This window comes from Mugil cephalus, chromosome 15, assembly GCF_022458985.1.
Source record: "Mugil cephalus isolate CIBA_MC_2020 chromosome 15, CIBA_Mcephalus_1.1, whole genome shotgun sequence".
Classification (NCBI taxonomy): Eukaryota; Metazoa; Chordata; class Actinopteri; order Mugiliformes; family Mugilidae; genus Mugil; species Mugil cephalus.
The window spans coordinates 8,171,295-8,189,714 of NC_061784.1; the positions used below are offsets into that span (position 1 = coordinate 8,171,295).

General features: G+C 43.8%; 1 protein-coding gene across 3 annotated transcripts in view; it reads right to left on the reverse strand.

Annotated features, from left to right (window-relative positions):
- Positions 1–1,139: 1,139 nt before the first annotated feature.
- dscama (Down syndrome cell adhesion molecule a) overlaps positions 1,140–18,420 on the reverse strand; it is a 76,018-nt gene continuing 58,737 nt past the window's right edge. Inside the window, exons 12-33 of one of the 3 annotated variants that reach the window (XM_047607438.1) lie at positions 14,798–14,994; positions 14,158–14,254; positions 13,900–14,028; positions 13,516–13,683; positions 12,869–12,939; positions 12,201–12,444; positions 11,601–11,747; positions 9,746–9,901; positions 9,226–9,359; positions 8,771–8,924; positions 8,081–8,198; positions 7,823–7,986; positions 7,604–7,702; positions 7,312–7,500; positions 6,755–7,045; positions 5,932–6,108; positions 5,808–5,838; positions 5,590–5,705; positions 5,333–5,482; positions 4,498–4,695; positions 4,029–4,331; positions 1,140–3,215 (exon numbers count right to left, since the gene is read on the reverse strand). In XM_047607438.1, coding sequence (XP_047463394.1) covers positions 2,836–3,215; positions 4,029–4,331; positions 4,498–4,695; positions 5,333–5,482; positions 5,590–5,705; positions 5,808–5,838; positions 5,932–6,108; positions 6,755–7,045; positions 7,312–7,500; positions 7,604–7,702; positions 7,823–7,986; positions 8,081–8,198; positions 8,771–8,924; positions 9,226–9,359; positions 9,746–9,901; positions 11,601–11,747; positions 12,201–12,444; positions 12,869–12,939; positions 13,516–13,683; positions 13,900–14,028; positions 14,158–14,254; positions 14,798–14,994 — 3,713 coding nt within the window. In that variant the 3' untranslated portion in view covers positions 1,140–2,835. Of the gene's footprint in view, positions 3,216–4,028; positions 4,332–4,497; positions 4,696–5,323; positions 5,483–5,589; positions 5,706–5,807; positions 5,839–5,931; positions 6,109–6,754; positions 7,046–7,311; positions 7,501–7,603; positions 7,703–7,822; positions 7,987–8,080; positions 8,199–8,770; positions 8,925–9,225; positions 9,360–9,745; positions 9,902–11,600; positions 11,748–12,200; positions 12,445–12,868; positions 12,940–13,515; positions 13,684–13,899; positions 14,029–14,157; positions 14,255–14,797; positions 14,995–18,420 lie in introns of all 3 variants that reach the window. The other 2 variants (XM_047607437.1, XM_047607440.1) reach the window with 2 other exon arrangements.

Genomic DNA, 18,420 nt, shown 5'->3' on the forward strand with positions numbered 1-18,420 from the left:
GACCATTCTCTGTAAACCCTAGAGATGGTTGTGTGTGAAAATCACAGTAGTTTCTCAAAAATACTCAGACCAGCCCTTCTGGCACCACCAACCATACCACATTCAAAGTCACTTAAATCCTCTTTCTTCTCCATTCTGATGCTCGGTTTGAACTCCAGCAAGTTGTCTTGATCATCTCTTCATGCCTAAATGCATTGAATTGCAACCATGTGATTGGCTGAATAGCTGTTTGTATTAACAGGTAATTAAGGAAATTAGGTGTACCTAATAAAATGGCAAGTGGTGTAGATACACAATTTACCATTCACAACTTGTTTTAGCCTGAATGATTAAACAGATTTTTTTTCTAACTCTTTCCTACCAGTCTCCTGTCAGGTGATGATTCAGTTGATCATCGGTGCTGGGCTGTGCCATGTGGTGTAGTAGTATTTCCACTGATGACAGGATGTCATCGTTAATCAGGTGTGACCTCCTCCGGTGGCAGTTATTGACGGTATTTCACACTAGCGGGCACTTTGGGCCAGACTCGTGATGTCAGCAGAGCCAACGTAGAGACAGGTGGATGTGGGACATGTCTGTGACGTGTCTCAGCAACATACACACTCATTCATTCATTGTACTACTCTTCATGGTCTACAGTTAGGATGCAGGTCTCTGACTGCATGGCATCATGGTCTTGTGAGTTTATGTCGAAAGGGAAACAATTTTATTCTCTTACATGCTTGAGATGTTTGAGAGCTTCATTCCTTATAGTTACCATTATGCTTTAGGTGAACTGCGACATGCACTGGCAAGTATAGAACCTGCATCACCATTAGATGTTTTCAGTAAGATTAAGGTTGTTCTTTTGATAATTTTAATTTCCTGTATTAAGTAAAAGACATCAGCTTTCTATAACCTTATAGGGAGGACTTTGCTGCAAAGGTTTGGGTTGGACACTGATGAGAAGAATAAACAACTCAATGCTGTCACCTGCAGACAGGGAATACAATGTTGTACAAACGCTTGTACAGCTGAGACAAAAAAGAAAAGATTCTGCATCCTCTGCCGAGATTTATGCCCCCACCTGCTCCCTGGACGCCTGCTGCATCTCCACCCCACCTCCAGTCACTCATGTCAAACCTGCGCGGGGACACTTCTGGGGAACAGCCATTTTATTAATCAAATTTGAACCTTTGTGTTAGTTTCTCTTTATTCCAGTGCCACCATGGTGAACACTCATGTTAAAAATAAAAAGTGACATTTTTTTTTTGTTTGTTTTTTTTGTTGTTGTTGTTGTTAAAATGTATAATCATAATGAAGACAGTTAATCATAGAAACTAATCATAGAAACTGACATTATGACCTCACAGCATTTTGGATCAAACTCTTCTCCCTTCAGGCTAACTCAAAGAAACAGAAAGAACAGAAATGGGCCAGGGCAGACAGGAACAAAAAACAGCTTCTTACGTATATCCACATATTTTTCTGATATTTCCCGTAGACATTATAGGTTTGGTTTGAAGGGGGGGATTCTGCTGGATTGTCTCACGTTTTTTTTTTCTTTTCTTTTTTTTTTTTTTTTTCCCTGTAGAGGAGCATCACTGCAATGCAGCAACAGTAAATCTACTGAGGAGAGTGAGAGCCCTGAAGACTCTAACTAGTGCACTGAGAGTAGGGGGATCTATCTGGACACACTTGAGTGGGGCTGTTGTGAAGTGCAAACCATTAGTTCTCTAAACCCTCCCTGTTCTAGCTAACATCATTTACCACCCTGGCAAACAAGCAGTGGTAAACTACACCTGAATACATAAGCTGGAGTGCGTCCGGCCCTGTAAGTATACTCACAACATAGTTATTTTTCATCATTACAGTACAGTATAGAGCAATAGTTTTCATATACTTCATATCTTTTTTTTTTTCATATTGCACCATCAGAGCATGGGACACAGAGAAAGATCAACAGAGACTCAATTTCCTAATTAAAACGAGATATGTGCAAACATGACTAAGGACTTTATTAACCAAATCAATTCTTCCCTGTAATATCCACAAATAAAAGTGATTTCTCTTTTTTATATATATATTTATAGTAATAAGAATAATAAATCTTCACATTGGATCATTTCATAGTGTGACAAAATGCTCGACTAGGCTGTTCAGCCACAATCGTAATCCTCATTGTCTTTTTAATTGGTCAGTCCCCATGCATCCATAGGAAATAGATTTTTTTTTTTCTTCAAAAAAAGTAACAATTTGAGAGCAGCTGAAAAGTTTGGACTGGTGTCAATTGCTTTCATTCCAAGATTTCTCCCAAGTTTCATTCAGTGTTTCAGAAGGATATTCCATAGGAAAAAAATGACTCCAAATCGTCATCTTCCACTCCAGAAATAAAAATAATAATAATAATAATTAAAAAAAAAAAAAAAATGTCCGGGTTCTTATGAAAACATTGTAGCAATGGTGGTGATAGATCATTTGGTAATCAATAATTTATGATCATTAATAGCTGACAACTAACAATTAATAATTACTGATTAATCATAAAGAATTAACAAGAATAAATAATGCTCCCTCGTTACTCAATTAGTTTGGCAAAGCTCCGGCTGGAGTCGTTTCTGATGAGTGAATTATTTTTTTTTCTCAAGTGAAACAAACCAACAAAAAAAAAAGAAATACAAACAAGAGGTAAAAGAAAAAATCTAAAATAAATAAAAGGAGATTAGTAAAAGTGGCCCCGCCCTTGGAGGGAGGGGACGTATATACAGAACTGCGTGGTGAAAGTCAGTTTACTGCACTTGAGTGTTAAGTCCAGTGTTAGAGTGAGTTCTAGTCCCGCCCTATGTGCCCCTGCTGTTATACCAGCGTGTAGGACTTTGCGTAGGGGTTGTTGCTCTGTTTGAGATGTCCTCTTGAGTCCAGCAGGGACTCCTGGGAGGTGCTGAGCTTGGCGGCCTGGGCCAGCTCTGAGCCCTCTCTGTGGGGGAGTGTGGCTGCAGAGCCAGGCTGCCACTGGGCCGCTGGGTCCCTGCTGGCCTGAGGGGCCTCTGTGGGTGTCGGGGGCGCCATGCGAGAGGGCCGCTTCAGTGAGCGGCTCTTCTGCGGCTCAAGACAGGCCTGACCCATGGCCGCTCTCTCCCCGCTAGCTGTCCCCCTGGATGACCCCGAGCAGGTCATGCCTCGGTTTAACAGGAAGTCCATGCGCAGGTAGGGAGGAAGGTGAACCAGCTCGCCTCCTGCAGGACGACACACACACACCAGAGTTAGTCCAAGAAAACACGAGCACTAGCAATAATCCTGTTCATTCTCATCCAGATTCTCGCTGACTTTAGAGGAGCGTATCTGTAATAAGAGTGCTCTCTCATTTTGGAAGAAGCAAAGAGAATTAGCATTACAGTATAGAACGGATATTACATGTGAATGTGTTTAGACAGCTGACATCCACCCTCCCTGGACAGAAGTCACTGTGCAAGTTTTAGATTTCAAACGTTGGATTCCCCATTAAAGTGGCAAATTAAATGCCATCTAACACAAACTGTCACGTCAAAGACTTCAATCTTCTCATCTGAGAGTTACAGTTATTCAATATAGAGTAATTCTATGCACATCCAGCAGCCTTGGTTCTGCCCACTAACACTGCACCTGGAGCTGTGAATTATTTTCATTTTCAGTCATACATATTAGTAAAAGACTAGTAAATACCTTTTCATACAGCATATGAAAAAGTACTGACTTTTAGTTACTTTGTAATGAGATCTCATGAATCTGTTTTAAAATACCATATTAATTGACTAATACATTGGCGTGTCCTGTTGGGTTTCATTCAGACTGAGTTTTAATCCAGAACCAAAGACACAGCCATCAACCTGAATAAGTTTTATAGCAGTTCATTCGGATTCCCTGTTGGTGTTAATATTAGGTGTCAGTATTAGACCAGTAGTTAATTTTTAGTTATTAAGCAGCAGAAGGGAGCTGATAGTGATAAAAGGCGAACAAGCTTCCAGCTTCCAGGCAGACAGGAGTGCGGTCTCTGGACAGCGTGGCCTCACCCGGTCTGTGGGCCTTGGGCACGGCCATGTTCATGACCCGGCTGACGTCCTGAGGCTTGGGAGGGGAAGCGGTGAAGCGACAGATGCCTGATTCAGACGGCGTGCTGGAGGTCAGGCTGTCAGTGTAGTCGTTGGTGCCTGCTGTCATCTGCTCCGAAGAGGTGTCAGAGATGAAGCATTCGGTGATGGTGAACTTGGCGTGGCGCAGCTGCTCCTCCATCTTGGCGTGCTCGTAGGCTCTGGCGAGCTCCTCGTAGGTGGAGGAGGCGCTCTCCGTTGACACCATGCTGCTCCGTGCGCGGTCTGGATGTGGTTGGGAGTTAGTGGAGGGATTAGTGTCACGGGTTAATGGCTGATGAACGGGATGTAACTTTATTACAGTTAAGACAGTGGATTTGTTGTTAAGGAGTCGTGTAAGGAGTGTGTTGCATCGTTTTACAGAATTTTACAGCAGCTCTCTTTTATTTACCTGTGTCCTGAGATGGGCTGACGCTGTAGCTGTCACTCTCTTTGTCAACCGAGCCTGCGACTCTGGGTGTGGGCAGCCTCCAGTCAGTGCTGAGAGTGTGGGAGGAGACAGGGGGGTGGGGGCGGTTCAGCGTCCACTGGCTGGCGTATCGGTTGCGAGCAGCTGGACCAGCCTTGGCTGTGCGACGGGCTGTAGGGTCTGAGAATGAGCAGAAGAATTCAGGGTATTTATGCAGGTCATAGAAAGGGTGTCACTGTATGGTAATGGAGAATGAATAGTGTCCCTCTTAACAGAAAAGTTTTGGTTTAGTTTTTGCTTGTGTCTCTCTCTGACAACCTTAAAGACTTGAAACCAGCACACTGCATGATCTATGCTACAACAAGGAACACCCTGTTCCCACCTCATGAAATCAGACATGTCAGACATGTAACAGATCTGGATCTATACATTTACATGTCACTGTTTTTCTGTATTCTGTATTTTCTGTCAACAGTAGCTTATTAGTTTTATCAGATTAGTTCAGAGATCATCAAATTCCAAGATGACGGGATGCAAACACAACACATCATCTCCCTTTCACGCAGCCATCTTTTCAGTTTCAGTTGCCAGCAGGGGCAACGACGCCTCCCGTTTTGTGCTTGTAGATTTTATATAGAATTGCAGGGCAAAACAAAAGGTGCAGCATTCCTGCTTTAATTGGACATAACAATGATTCCGATTTCCAAAGCAATGCAGAACACAGCAAGGGAAAAGGGAAAACACACGACAATAAAATGCTGTGAAAACAAAACCACATGTAGTGATGAAGTCAAAAAAGGGTCCGTACTGGACTTACTGGTTCCTGGTCTGGCATCAGACACATCCACCAGAGGACCGGTGGCCTGGGAGAGCGACTGGTAGTGGACAGTGTGGGTGACCGTGGACGACTTCTGTTTCTGCGTCTCCCCAAAGTCGTTGTCGGTCAGTAACACAGTGGACCTGTCGTCTGTGAGACAGCAAAAAACCAAGCTCAGCGCTACAGCATCAACATTACATTTGCTTTATGTCCTACTGTACACAACAGCAGCAGGACGGTGCTAGTACCATGCTTACCAACAGTCTCCATGGTGTCTCTCTCCTCGATGAGAAGCTGGGCTCTGGGGATGTCGATATGCATGCGGAGCGTTTGTTGCTGTTTGTTAATTGGCTCAGCTGGACGTGTGTTTTTGCTGAAGAATACAAAACAAGAAGAGAATTCATCATCAGACTCTCTTGTCATAATTACTTACATACTTACTTACAATAGCTTCCTGAAGGTGTTGCACGCTTACCTCATGAGCATCTCAGCCAAGCTTTTTGCATCTGGAAAACAAACAAAGAAGTCATAATTTTAACAAGGAGAACACACGCCTCTGTATGTGATGAAACACATCTCTGTGCCTTCTCTCGTCTCACCTCGGAGCCTCTTGAGCCTCTGCTCCCTCCTTCTCCTCCTCAGGACCAGCAGCCCAATGAAGATCACCACGATGCCCACCAACACGCCGGAAATTGTGACCATCATCTTCAAACCTTCACCCCCTCCGGAGTTGTCCTCGCTCACATTGGGCGCCTTTACCAAAGGGGCTATGGTACCTGTGCAGAGGTGCAGTGATGTTAGGGTGGGTTATGACATGCTGGAAGCCACAAGACCACTGAAACCATTAATATCACAACTTGACTTTATGCTGAAATACTTGGTAGCCAGTTTGCCAACATGATGTTCAGAGCAAATGAAATCAAATATGCCATATTCAATTATGCTTGACCTGATCATATCTCCAACAGCTGCAGGGTGTAAGTGAAGAAGTGGCTGATCTTCAGAGGTGATTGTGACAGCAATGTGAGCCGGAGGTGCTTATTTAACATGTGCTTGTGTACAACAGGCTTGTGATGGAGATATCATCAAGAGCTTCACATAAACCAGGTACAGCCACTGGCTTTGGAAGGAGTTTTTATTGCTTAATTACTCAAAGATGGCTTGACCTCACTGAGCCCCAAGCTCTGCCAGTATCAAGTGACTTGACCCAACATACTACTGTTAGTCAGACTCTGAATATTTGGTTAAGCTTTTCATAGATTCCTTGTTCAGCAGTCAGTGTCAGTGTTCACATTATGCTACCGCTGGAGTGACTCATACAGGTATAGGTATAGTAGTTTCAGCACAAATAATTCAGTGACTCTGTGCCTTGTAAAGAAAAGAGCGGGAAACGTAGCGTCTCCTGCGGTTGTGTCAACTCACTGCCGTCATAGCTCAGCGTCGCGAACTTGACTCTCTTCTCAGCGTATCCGGCGCTGTTGTAGACCTTCATCTGCAGCTCGTACCAGGTGGCCTCCTGCAAATCGTACAGGATGTAGCTCTTGGTGAGGGAAGTGCGCTGTGCCGTGGTCCATGTGGGCGATTCTACCGGCCGGTACTCCAGGGTGAACGAGGTGATTGGGCATCCACCGTTGTTCCAGCCGTTCAGGTTGAGCTTGACCCGAGTGGCATTGATGCTGGTGAAGAGCTCCTGTTCTTTAGAGTACTGAGGTTCTGTGTTTAGGAAACAAGAATGAATTAAAGCATTTAAAAATATAAACCATAAATACTAATAGACAGACAATGCATTAAAAAACCTTCTAAGCTTACTTATTATATCAATCTGGGCTTTCCAGGGCCACTTAGAGCATGTGCTCTGAGGTGATGAGTTTTAGGTCTAGAGTAAGGTTGCATCATAGCATAACTAATAAAAGATTTGTCCTAAATTAAGAATGCAATTTTGTACTGAGGCCATAAAGGAACAATTTATTTGTTTATACCTTTCCCATGGGTCTTTGCTTCAATGATCTCACTGATGCGTCCTGGACCCACTGCATTCTGTGCCGTTAAGGTGAACTTGTACCAGGTGCCACACTTGAGATTTTCCAGCCGATAGGAGCGCTCACTGGGACTGATGGCAAAATTACCCCACTGCTCACTGTTGTCCTCTGAGTACTGCAGAATGTAGCCTAACAATAGCACAAGGAGGAAAATGAATGTCATTCAGCAAATAAAAATGAATAAATAAATGAAAACACTGAAGAAAAAAAAGACATGGTGGGTTTGTCTGACCTCTTATGGAGCTGCCTCCGTTGTCTCCTGGGATCCAGGAGAGGGTGATTGAAGTGGTGGTTGTCTTGGTCACTGTGAGGCGAGGCTGGTCGGGTGGAACTGGAGGAAAGAAAGCAGACAAAGCTCTCAAATTATTCAAAATACATCTAGAACTGAAAAGCTCATTTGCCTCATATGTATGGGAGACATGTAACGTATTAGAACTTTTGTAATTTTCACCTTGAACCTGCAGGTTGAGAACGATCTTGTCCGACCCAAAGCTGTTACTGGCCACACAAGTGTAGTTACCAGAATCCTCTGCTTTTACTGTGCGGATAACGAGGCTGCCGTTGCCGTGGACACTACGCCGGCTATCGATCACTACAGGTGCTGGGGTTCCGTTGCTGAAACACAGATGTGTTTACATGTGTGTGAGTCACGTGGATAATTACTCGCATCTGTTATCACCTACTGCTTTTGGACTTGTGCTGTACTCACATCTCCTTCAGCCACTTGATTGTTGGAGATGGATCACCCACTGCTTTGCAAGGCAGCACGATGTCCCTCATCCAGGGGGTTGTCACTGTCCTGTTGAAGGTCAGGATCCGAGCTGGAGCTGCAGGATTACACACATCCTTAGTCAGCAGATGAGGGGGTGTAACATTTAAATGAATGTGTTTTGGTGTTATATGTGGACCAGTTATTTTTTCAGCAGCACATGGTTAACATCAGTGATCACACTTGATCCCACAACAGTAAATCACTGAGTCAGGGCTACAGATCCATGGGCTGCAGTGCGATGGTGTTTTATTCTCTATGTGGACACTGGAGCAGGAAGCAGAGCACATCCATCACCTGGACCTAAGGTAGGATGTGAATGTCCTGATAGGAGCTGTGGGTCTTGACTCCAGACAGAACAGGGTCTATCAGTATATGCAATCAGCTTATCAGCTCTCACCAAGCATGTTAAGTGTTGACAGGGCCAAATGCAGGGTTATTTATATTCAGCCGATGATCCACTACTTGTCTTCTTATCAAGAGATACGTTTTACCCAACCACACGGGTCTCCAGAAGGGATGCAGTTTAACTTTCACTGGCTAAGCTTTGAAGTCATACTCCAAACTACAGCGACACAAAAGTGACTCAGTGTTGTTGAGCACTGAATATCACAGAGCAGCTTCACCTACCCTCAGCCATGGGTTTGACGGTGATGATCTCACTGGCGTTTCCACGGCCTGCGGCAGTGACGGCCACCACCCAGATACTGTACTGTCGGTTCCTGCTCAGGTTGGGGATGCGGTAGAAGAAAACATCGGGCGCTGCCTCAAACTCACTGCTCACCTAGAGGAGGGAAGACATTCAACATTTTCCACACTGACTTAATGTTGAAGAGTTCTGTGCTGCTCTCATTTGCAACAACTACCTCGAAAAGCCTAGACCAGTGATGAACAAGTATTAATTAACCCTGATATACAATATGTGTGCTTCAGAGCACTGTCCGAAAAAAAAAAAAAATCAGTGAGTTATACCTTTTCATTTTAGTCAATCGTGTAAGCCATATCCTTTACTGATCAGAAGAAATTCTTGACTGGTGTCATATTTAAAGAGAAACCTCAGTATTACCGTGTTTTAGATGATTTACCGTGGGGTGTGGGTTGGAGCAGAAAACTGTGTATTTCCTGATAATGCCGTTCACTTTGAGAGGAGGAAGCCAGGACACAAACACCACCGAGTTGGAAGCAGCTGCCGCCTTCACACCGGCTGGAGGACCAGGAACTGAAACGATAAGATGATCAAGTTGAATTATATTTCCGACATTAAGTTTAAATCATTACTCTTTTTACACTGATTGTACAGGGCGATAACAGATGGCTGCATGACATATTCTACAGGCCTTTCTGCTACATGCAAGAGTTACAGCTCTCTTCTTAATAACTGTATTTAAGATCCTGTCACATTTTTACTACAGTAATATACTGAAAAATATTAAAGAGGAGCGATATTGTTATTCCTCGAGGCTCTGTGCGAGTCCAACTTACACTTCAGTGCTAATCTCACCATGCCTATAAAACAGCTCGTGTGACAGAAGCTCGCCTTGACGAGTTCAAGCTGACATTTGCCCTTGCGCCTTTTAATTTGGGGAATTGACTCAATCCTCCTACCGTCCTCCTTGGTGCGGGTGTAAATCTGTTCGCTGCGAACGCCGTCTCCGGCCCTGGTGAAGGCCAGCACCTGGATGCTGTAGTTGGTGTATTTCTCCAGTCCATCCAGCTCCAGAGAAGGCTTGGAGGTCGTCACATTCCTGATCTCTCCAAGCTCTGATGGACGGAAAACATAGGCGAGATTAGGCAAATAAATTATAATATAAGTAATCAAAAATCGGAAGCCTTATCCACTCCAAGTCAGGCTGGTATCACCTGAAAGCATATAAATAACATAAGAGGTCACAAGCTACGATAGTGTTATTTGACACTATGTAATCTGGCCTTAGCCCTAACCTTAACCATCTTTAAAAAGCTTCATGTGCCTTTCCATGACATGTGAAATGTGCTTTACATTTTATACGCCATTCCACACACGGCGACAGGACTGCCCTGTGTGGTTCAAAGGCGTGACTAATAAATCATATTTAAGATTGCCTACATAAAAATAAATGTCAGGCCAAAGGATGTCACAGAACAGCCTTGGGTGTGATTTCATATCCCAAAGTTTGAACAACCCTGGCTCCAAGGTCTGCTGTCACGGCGGGCCTTGACCGAGAACCTGCTACCATCAGCTGTTTCTGAATTACTAATAAATTAAACCGTATCACTGCTCTCTGTGCACATCCCTTCTTCTACTTTCTCCCTTTTCCTCTATCTCCACTGACAAACCATGTTTGTCTTGATATCTAGTTTTGCTGTTAACATGCAAAAATCTCATTTGTTTTTGTGTTTTACTCAACATCCTGGTAGAGAAGAATAATCAAGATTTTAGTTACCATTTACTTATGTGAAACTTTATTCCCAGGAAACATTTGCAAACATTTACTTTTAACTGTATAATATTAATAACTGGCTCTGGGACTACAACAGAAAAAATCTGTAGCTTGTGGAAATATATATATTGAATAACCAAGAAAATAGCAGCTGGATTAATACATAATAAAAACCACGAATATCACTGATTGTTATTGTCTAAAAAGCCACACAAACCAAGGCAGTTGACTCCAGCACTAGATTCTGATACCAATTGCACCAATGCTGTTATACAGGGCTTTCGTCTCCCTCTGCTGGCTGCTGAGACAGCCTTCTCCCAAACAGATGGATTTCACTTATAAAGGACCGAGTGGTGCGGACAGAATATTTTTGGAATAGGTACGTGATGTGTTAAGCCGTTACATTTACTCACAATATACGCCAAACAGCGCAATTAATAACATTTAAATTCAACTTTGAACATTCAGCCACTGACGGTTACTATGCAAACTAGCCCTGGCTGTCGGGTCCGGAGCGTTCGTGTTGCAGAGACGGGCCAATGTGATGTGACAGTGCAGAGGCCAAAGGTAATCACGCTGTCACAACCAATCCCGCTGAAACAAACCAGGCATGTGACAATGCCAAGACGTGCCGACTGACGTCCACGGGAACATGCAGACTTTTGGCCAGTGATGGAGGTTACCATGACTCCACCTGGTTATCTACAATATACAACTACTAGAAATACAAGGTAAATAAAGTAGGTTGGGGAGTCTGCAATGGTTTTCTGTTGAGACAATTACAACAGTGATGCTGGTTAGAAAATAATTTTGGGTGAGTATTGGTTACATTGCTTTTAAAATATAGTAAATTCTATGTAGTAGATTGAATTTTCTTTTTTTGTGTATTACACCAACACATTACAGTTTGCTTGAGGTCACAACCTGCAATGATTAATTCATAAACTTAATATTTCAACATCAGAATGCAGATTTCAGGGAAGCATGGCATGTTTACCTGTGTAATGTCAAATACAGACAAGTACAGTAAGAGTGTGTACCTCCGTCGGGCAGGTTGGCCCAGTAGATGACCCTGAAGCCCAGCAGGTTGCCGTTCAGAGCGTCTTTTGGAGGAGTCAGCCAGGACAGAGAGATGACCTCGGGAGATGTGGCGGTGGCCTGGACGTTCTCTGGAGGCCGGCTTGGAACTGAGGGCGAAGAACCGGGAAACAAACTGTAGAAATAATCGACTCTCAGAAAACCCTATTAGTGTTCACCACAAACTCCAAACTTCAAAAACACCTCCTACTGCAGTGTTCTGAAAATGGTTAAAAAAAAAAAAAAAGTGCACTGAGGGGGTCTAGTGGTAAGCCTTGGCATGTTTTAAAAAAAAGTAGATAGTGTTTAAAACAAAATTAGCTTCAGCATTAATGTATTTCCTCGCCATATGGTGTAATCAGTTAGTCTACACCTGAATCAAAATGTCAAAGAATGCAATTCCTCTGTGAGGGCCGACGACAAACGGCAGTAACCGCTGATCTCCACTAGGTTGTGATATATACTCAAAAATGTATCTAACGTTACACCACACTATCTGTCTCCTCTGCAGCTGTGTTCGCAACGATAAACAGTGTAGAGCCTCGACTGCCTCCTCTCCTTACCGTCCTCCAGCGTGGTGGCAGCCACCTCTGTGGATGATGGGCCTGTCCCAGCGCTGTTGCTGGCTTGAACCACAACTCCATACTGGGTGAACTTCTTCAGGTTATCCAGCACCAGGCTTTCCGCGTTGTCCCCCGTAGTCTCCACACTGATTACACTGAACTGGTAGTTTCCACCAGAGCTGTACTCCCTGTAGCCCACCTGGTAGCCTCTGATGGCCCCATTCTGGAGGTGCTTCTTGGGAGCCTGGCGGATACAGGGGTTATTTGAGCTAATAATAATGACTGATTTACTTTTGCTCATTGCATGTATCCGCAGTACACCTGATTATAAATGACATTATTAATTTTTAAGTAACACTTGTTACAAGATGATACAGGAGCGTCCAGGGAAGCATGAAGTAAAGATACACTTGTTTCTATGCAATTTGGTCCCATGTGTGAAATGAGTAGCTAGATATAGTCTATCTACAGTCTGACACATTTACAACACCACATTTAAACCACCAGAGAAGAAAAAGCAATACTGGTGACGTCTGACCAGTACAGCATGACTGTATGCAGCAGGTTAGAAGCTTAATTCAAAGACTCACTGAAGGAGAGGAGAGGCTGACTTTGGAGGTTTGAATTATTTTTTGTCTTCATGGAAACACTGAGTCAGAGTAACTTACCCTCCACGAGACTCGGATGCTCTGAGAGGAGAGGGCTTCCAGCTGCACGTCCTGCGGTGGTCCGTCAGGAGCTGAGATCAGAGAAACAGGTGCATCTCTTAAACTCGCACATACCCAACAACTGTCTCAGGGAGAGAGCAGGGGGCGGGGGTGGGGGAGCACATGGACAAATGTGATGGTATATTTTAGGTGGCTGCTGAGGGTGATGAGAAGTGCTCAGCGAGGGCTTTTAGAGAGGGGGGAGATGAAGGGAGCGGGTGGTAATTTGCAAAAGAGGTCCAACCTCAGTCTATTGACCGTAGTGTGACATTTACTACTGAGGCCGCTAATTGAAAAGTTCTGCTTTTAGCGTGGGGTCAGCATGTGTTCAATAATGCAACAGAGCCAATGGGCTGATGTCACCGGGCAGTTAATGAACTGACAGAGTCGGCCTCTTTCTGTATCTCGCCTTTCATTCAGTGCTCACACTAACGTCTGTCTTTTACACTGTTTTTGTTACTCAGATTGATGTCGTAGCAACAAATTAGATTCATTCTTGTCACTGTAACTGTACATTATTCATGTACTTCAGTGTGAGATGTTAACATGCATGCATTATTTAAGTCTGCGCAGAAGGCTACATGCTTGTGGATTGGGTTCAGACTCACCTGCTTCGTCAGTGGTGATGGTGAGCTCGTTGCTGGCCTCGCTCTTGCCGATCAGGTTCTTGGCGAACATGCGGATGTTGTATGTGGAGGAGGGGTGCAGGTCTATGATGGTGGCCTGATTGAGTTGAGGTGAGACATCTTTGGTCTTCTGCGCAGTATCCCAGGAGGCTGAGAGGGGAGAGGCCAATGTTTATTGGGGTTACTGAAGTCAGGGAAGAGGTCAAATCCAGCTAAGTGCATCACAACGGGCTGTGTTAAATTAGATTGCTGGGACTAAGTGAATGCGGGGATAATTCACGCAGGTTTTCAGGTTTTTAACCAGTGCCACATGTCATGACAAGTGTGGTAAACTAAATCATACTATATAAATAACTTTTCCTGTACCTGACTTGTTCTTGCTTTCAATATCAAAGCCTGTGATGGGGCTGTTGCCATCAAAACCCATAGTCCAGCGCAGTGCAATGGTCCTGTCCTTCACTTCTCTGATTTCCACCTCTGGGGGGTCTGGGGGCTCTGAAGGGTACAGTGGATTAATAAACTGAATGAGTAATAGCAACTGCCGTAATTTGCAAGTAGGGTTGAAAGAATTTGTTCAGAATCAGCATTATTTTCTTTGATAAACTGGGTTAGGTGCAGCTGTACCTTGTACTGTGAGCTGTATGATTCCTCTGTCTTCTCCGAAGGAGTTGATGGCATGGCAGGAAAAGAAGCCAGAGTCCTCCCTCACTGTGGGCATGATCTAGCGGATGCACAAGGAGGATATGATGTTAGCAATGAACTGATGAAAAAACACTCTGGTGGATGCCCACTGGTGCATTACAGATACTAAAGCTAAAAAAACATAGTAGTTTTCTTTATTTTTATTTTTTTTTAGAGCTGTTGACTCAGCCTGGTAGTCTTTTTTGACTTGACTTTTTGGGAAAGTTGTGAAGCCAAGAGAGCTCACTGGAATCAAACTTGTACCACTGTGGTGAGGACTGTAAGTTGGTCTGTGGAGTACTGGAAATACACTGTATATGTTTTAAGCCTTTGTAGTATAACAGAAGAAAAAGATAAACACAATATTGTTTTTTCTTATCCCTTTATCTCCTTTCAGCTTCATCTCCGTGTCCATCCTGGATCCCGACCCCCAGATTGGGATGATAAACCGCGTTCATCATCTGTCTTTCTACTGTATGTTTGGGAGCATCACACTTTCCATGTGCTGTGGCATTTTATTCAGAATAATCACCAATTCAACGCGGGGTCTCAAGCCCGCACACTTCCGAGCACAGCCTCCTACCTGCAGGGTGGAGATGACTTCATCGCCCACCTCCTTGACAGAAACCACGTAGCGGCTGGTCTCGGGGTTTATGATGCGTTCCTCCTTCTCCCAGCGCACCATGATGGGTTTCTCACCATGAGCTGTGCAGCTCATCTTCTTCTCTTCGCCCTGCGTGGCCAGTGTGGTGTTGGGGTAGGATGTGATCATGGCAGGGACTGGAGTGAAAATAAAGTGGAAAGAAAGAGAACATTTTGTCAGATTTATTCGACTTCGGCACTCGACAGGAGTTGATTTAAATCTTGAACAAGCAAACGACAAGATAACGTTTGATGATGATATTGTATGTGACGAATGGCTGTTCAGTCGGATTTTACTATTTCACCTAAATTTTATTTCAACAGCTGATATTTATTTAATAATGGACACATTTACGTCCAAATACTGCTTTTACTATGCTGTGACAAACACAGATACATTAATAAATTATTATGAAAGCTGATTACTATGGAAATTAGAAAACCTAATACATTTAGAATGATTAATAAATCCACTGGTTCTGTTACATTTTACCTTCTAGTTGCTATAAACTTTGTATAGCAACACCTCAGTGTTTCAATTTAGTGAAACTGCAAATTGAAACACTGAGGTACATCATAGCAACTCAAACTGCCTGCAATTAGCACCCTAAGGTGTCCTGTACGCTGTTAAAGCTCTTTAACCAAACACAAAGCCTCCCTTTAATCCTGTGTTATAGACAACAAGCGGCCCAGGTCCGTATCTAGTATCAGAGGGTCCTAAATGATACAGTGATGCTCTAACAACACTCTGAAGACACCACGCTAAACGCACACTAACGACATACACGCCTCATTACACCCACAGCAGAGTGTATAACAACCTTCTACTCCCAGATGCTCACACACACTCACACCCACACACGCAGGCGCGCGCATGCACACGAACGCGGTCGCTCGTTCTCATTTTCCATCCGACACACGCACGCGCCGATGCACAGCACAGACACACACAAAGCGTGACTCCGCTGATGTGATGGGAAGTGTCAGGCAAGAGGTTGCAAACATTTAAGCCTCATCTCTTATTCACTCCGCAGCCATTTGGGGCTCGGCTACAGAAAAGAACGTCGATTTATTTTGCATGACGAGTATGAATTTTTTGTGAGACACGTTCGGGAGCGGGAAGGAAATGACTGCCCCGGCTTCATGTAAACGTTAGTGTTTCAGAGCACAGCTACTTTCATTTTGTCGTGTAAGTGGCTCAGGGGTGGCACGGGGTGGTGTCCTTGACAGACCTGACGGAGGGGGATTCTGCTTGGCCACATGAAGAAAGGAGAGTGGAGAGACTGAGGCAGTCCTGTCTGTTAGATGGGCACAGGATGTCTACGCTGTAAACTTTAAAGGCATTTCAACAGGAAAGATGTGGATGGGGGAATACTGTACATCATATCTGCAGTAATAGTAACTTCCATAGTTGCAGTGTCGTCTGGACAGATAATGTTTTTTGAGTTCCTAATCTTGAGCATATAAATGACAACGTTACTGGTGATGAAGTTTGCAGAGGAAAAATGCTCAGTGTCGTCTAATTTTTTATTATGTATAAAATTAAATCTACAGGGAAAGCGACTGATGATGCATTGCATGTATGAATAAACAGACTTAAAATCTAACAGCCAATCAAAACAGCTGTTATTTCAAAATATTACCCACAGCTGAATAGCACAATAGAAAAGAAAATCTACATTCATTTTCAGTTTAAAAATACAAAGAACTGATGATTTAGAATCTAGGTAGATGTGGGAATTGTTAAACAGTTGTTAAACAGAATCCGTATGAAATCCAGAGCAGAAATACGTAAATACAAATACAAGGTAAACCAGTTACACAGATTATATCAGAGGGAAATGAGAGTGAACTGTTAACTACCAATTATTGGGAACTGACAAACGTAAGGTGTCTCCCGCTTATTAGAGGAGCTCTGTTGCATCATAAATGTATGTAGATCACTTTGGTGCACTTAATATGCGACAAATATGTAACAAATACAATTTTTATTTTCCAATTAATGCTCCAGAAAGCAGAAAAACGAAAGCAGACACTCAATAAAGGGTGTGTCCGCGCAGCACAGAGAGGACTCCGGCGTGAGGCACATGTGTGTTTATGTAAATGCACATATGTACAAGAGCGAGTCTCCCTGGTGTGCGAGCAGCCCAGATGAGCCACCCCTGAGGCACACTTTGTGGCCCTGTAATTGTTGTGTTGATGTATTTCTTTAATATCTAACAGAATTAAAGCAGCAGAACTACAGGGAGGAGTGAAAGGAGAGAAAACGATGGGCGAGAGAGGAAAAGGGGAGCTTAATTCAGTCTTAATCGTTTTCTTCTTGATATCATTATTCCTATTACGCATTTATTATTATTTATAAGCTCATCTTATCAACGATATTGTTTATTTGTCCAGCTGTACCTCACCAGTTTTAACAGTTAACTGAATTTATGTACGAGCAACTCTCTGGAATAGACTGAATGTACATGCTGTGCCGTATACTTAATAAAACTCATGTTGAAACCGAGCATAAACAGATGAGTAAATAGAGCTCAGGCTCGTTCGCAAAGATACACAGACGCTGGAAGACCGCTCGTGCACTGCTCCCCCCCCCTCAGGAGCCAATAAGATGTGATGTGTTGCTGAGGAAGAGGGGAGGAAAACACCAGCATTAGAGCTTTAAAGAAGGAGGCAGAAGAAACGGCAGAACGTGCGGTGTATGTTTACGCCACAGCACAATGTGCCTTTTATGTGGAGGTGAGGAGAGCCCTGTTCCTCCACAGCAACCCAGAGGGCAGTGATGATACGCTTAAGCCTGCAGGGGATTGTGGGGGATAGGCTGGCTGCTGATAGGCTACTCCCCTGAGACAAAACACTCCCCCCCACCCCACCCCCCACTTCTCCCAGGCTCCCTTTCACCTGGCCAGGTTACCATGCCAACCAGCATCGGACAGTTTCTCCTCTCCCTACCTCGCCTCCCTCCTCCCGCTCCTCCTTACGCTCCCTCTCTAGTCTCTACTCTTAGAAAAAGGGACATTTCTAGTAGCCAGGAATAGAACATGGACCTGCCATTGATTTCCACGGGAGTGTGATGATGATTACACAATCACACCCTGAATGTCGCAATGCAGAAATAAAAGACAATACAAAAAAGAAAATGTTTCTAATGTCTCTAACTGGTGGTGTAAGTGATGTGGAAAACAGAATTAGCCAAACGGCGGAGTCAGGAGAAAAATAATAACACATAATTATAGGTGAATGGCTACCTCGGTGTGGGGCTATTCATCTGTGATCAAAGAAAGAAAGCAGTGAGACAATCTCTGAGGCTCAGCGAGGCGTAAGAGGTGATGAAAGGGATTGCAGACATTTATTCATTTGAGCAGGATTAATTGTTATTAGAAAAAGGGACTGGAGCATCAGTCTCCACTTTGGAAGTTACTCCTTTTACGGAGGGAAAATCACGCAGTCATTTGCGGAACTGGTGATGACGTGTTTGGGCCGCTGCAATTTAAAATGCGCTTAAAAACAATAAAATACCTAAATAACGTGTGCTTTTCCTTGTATATTCTGTAGATGAATTTC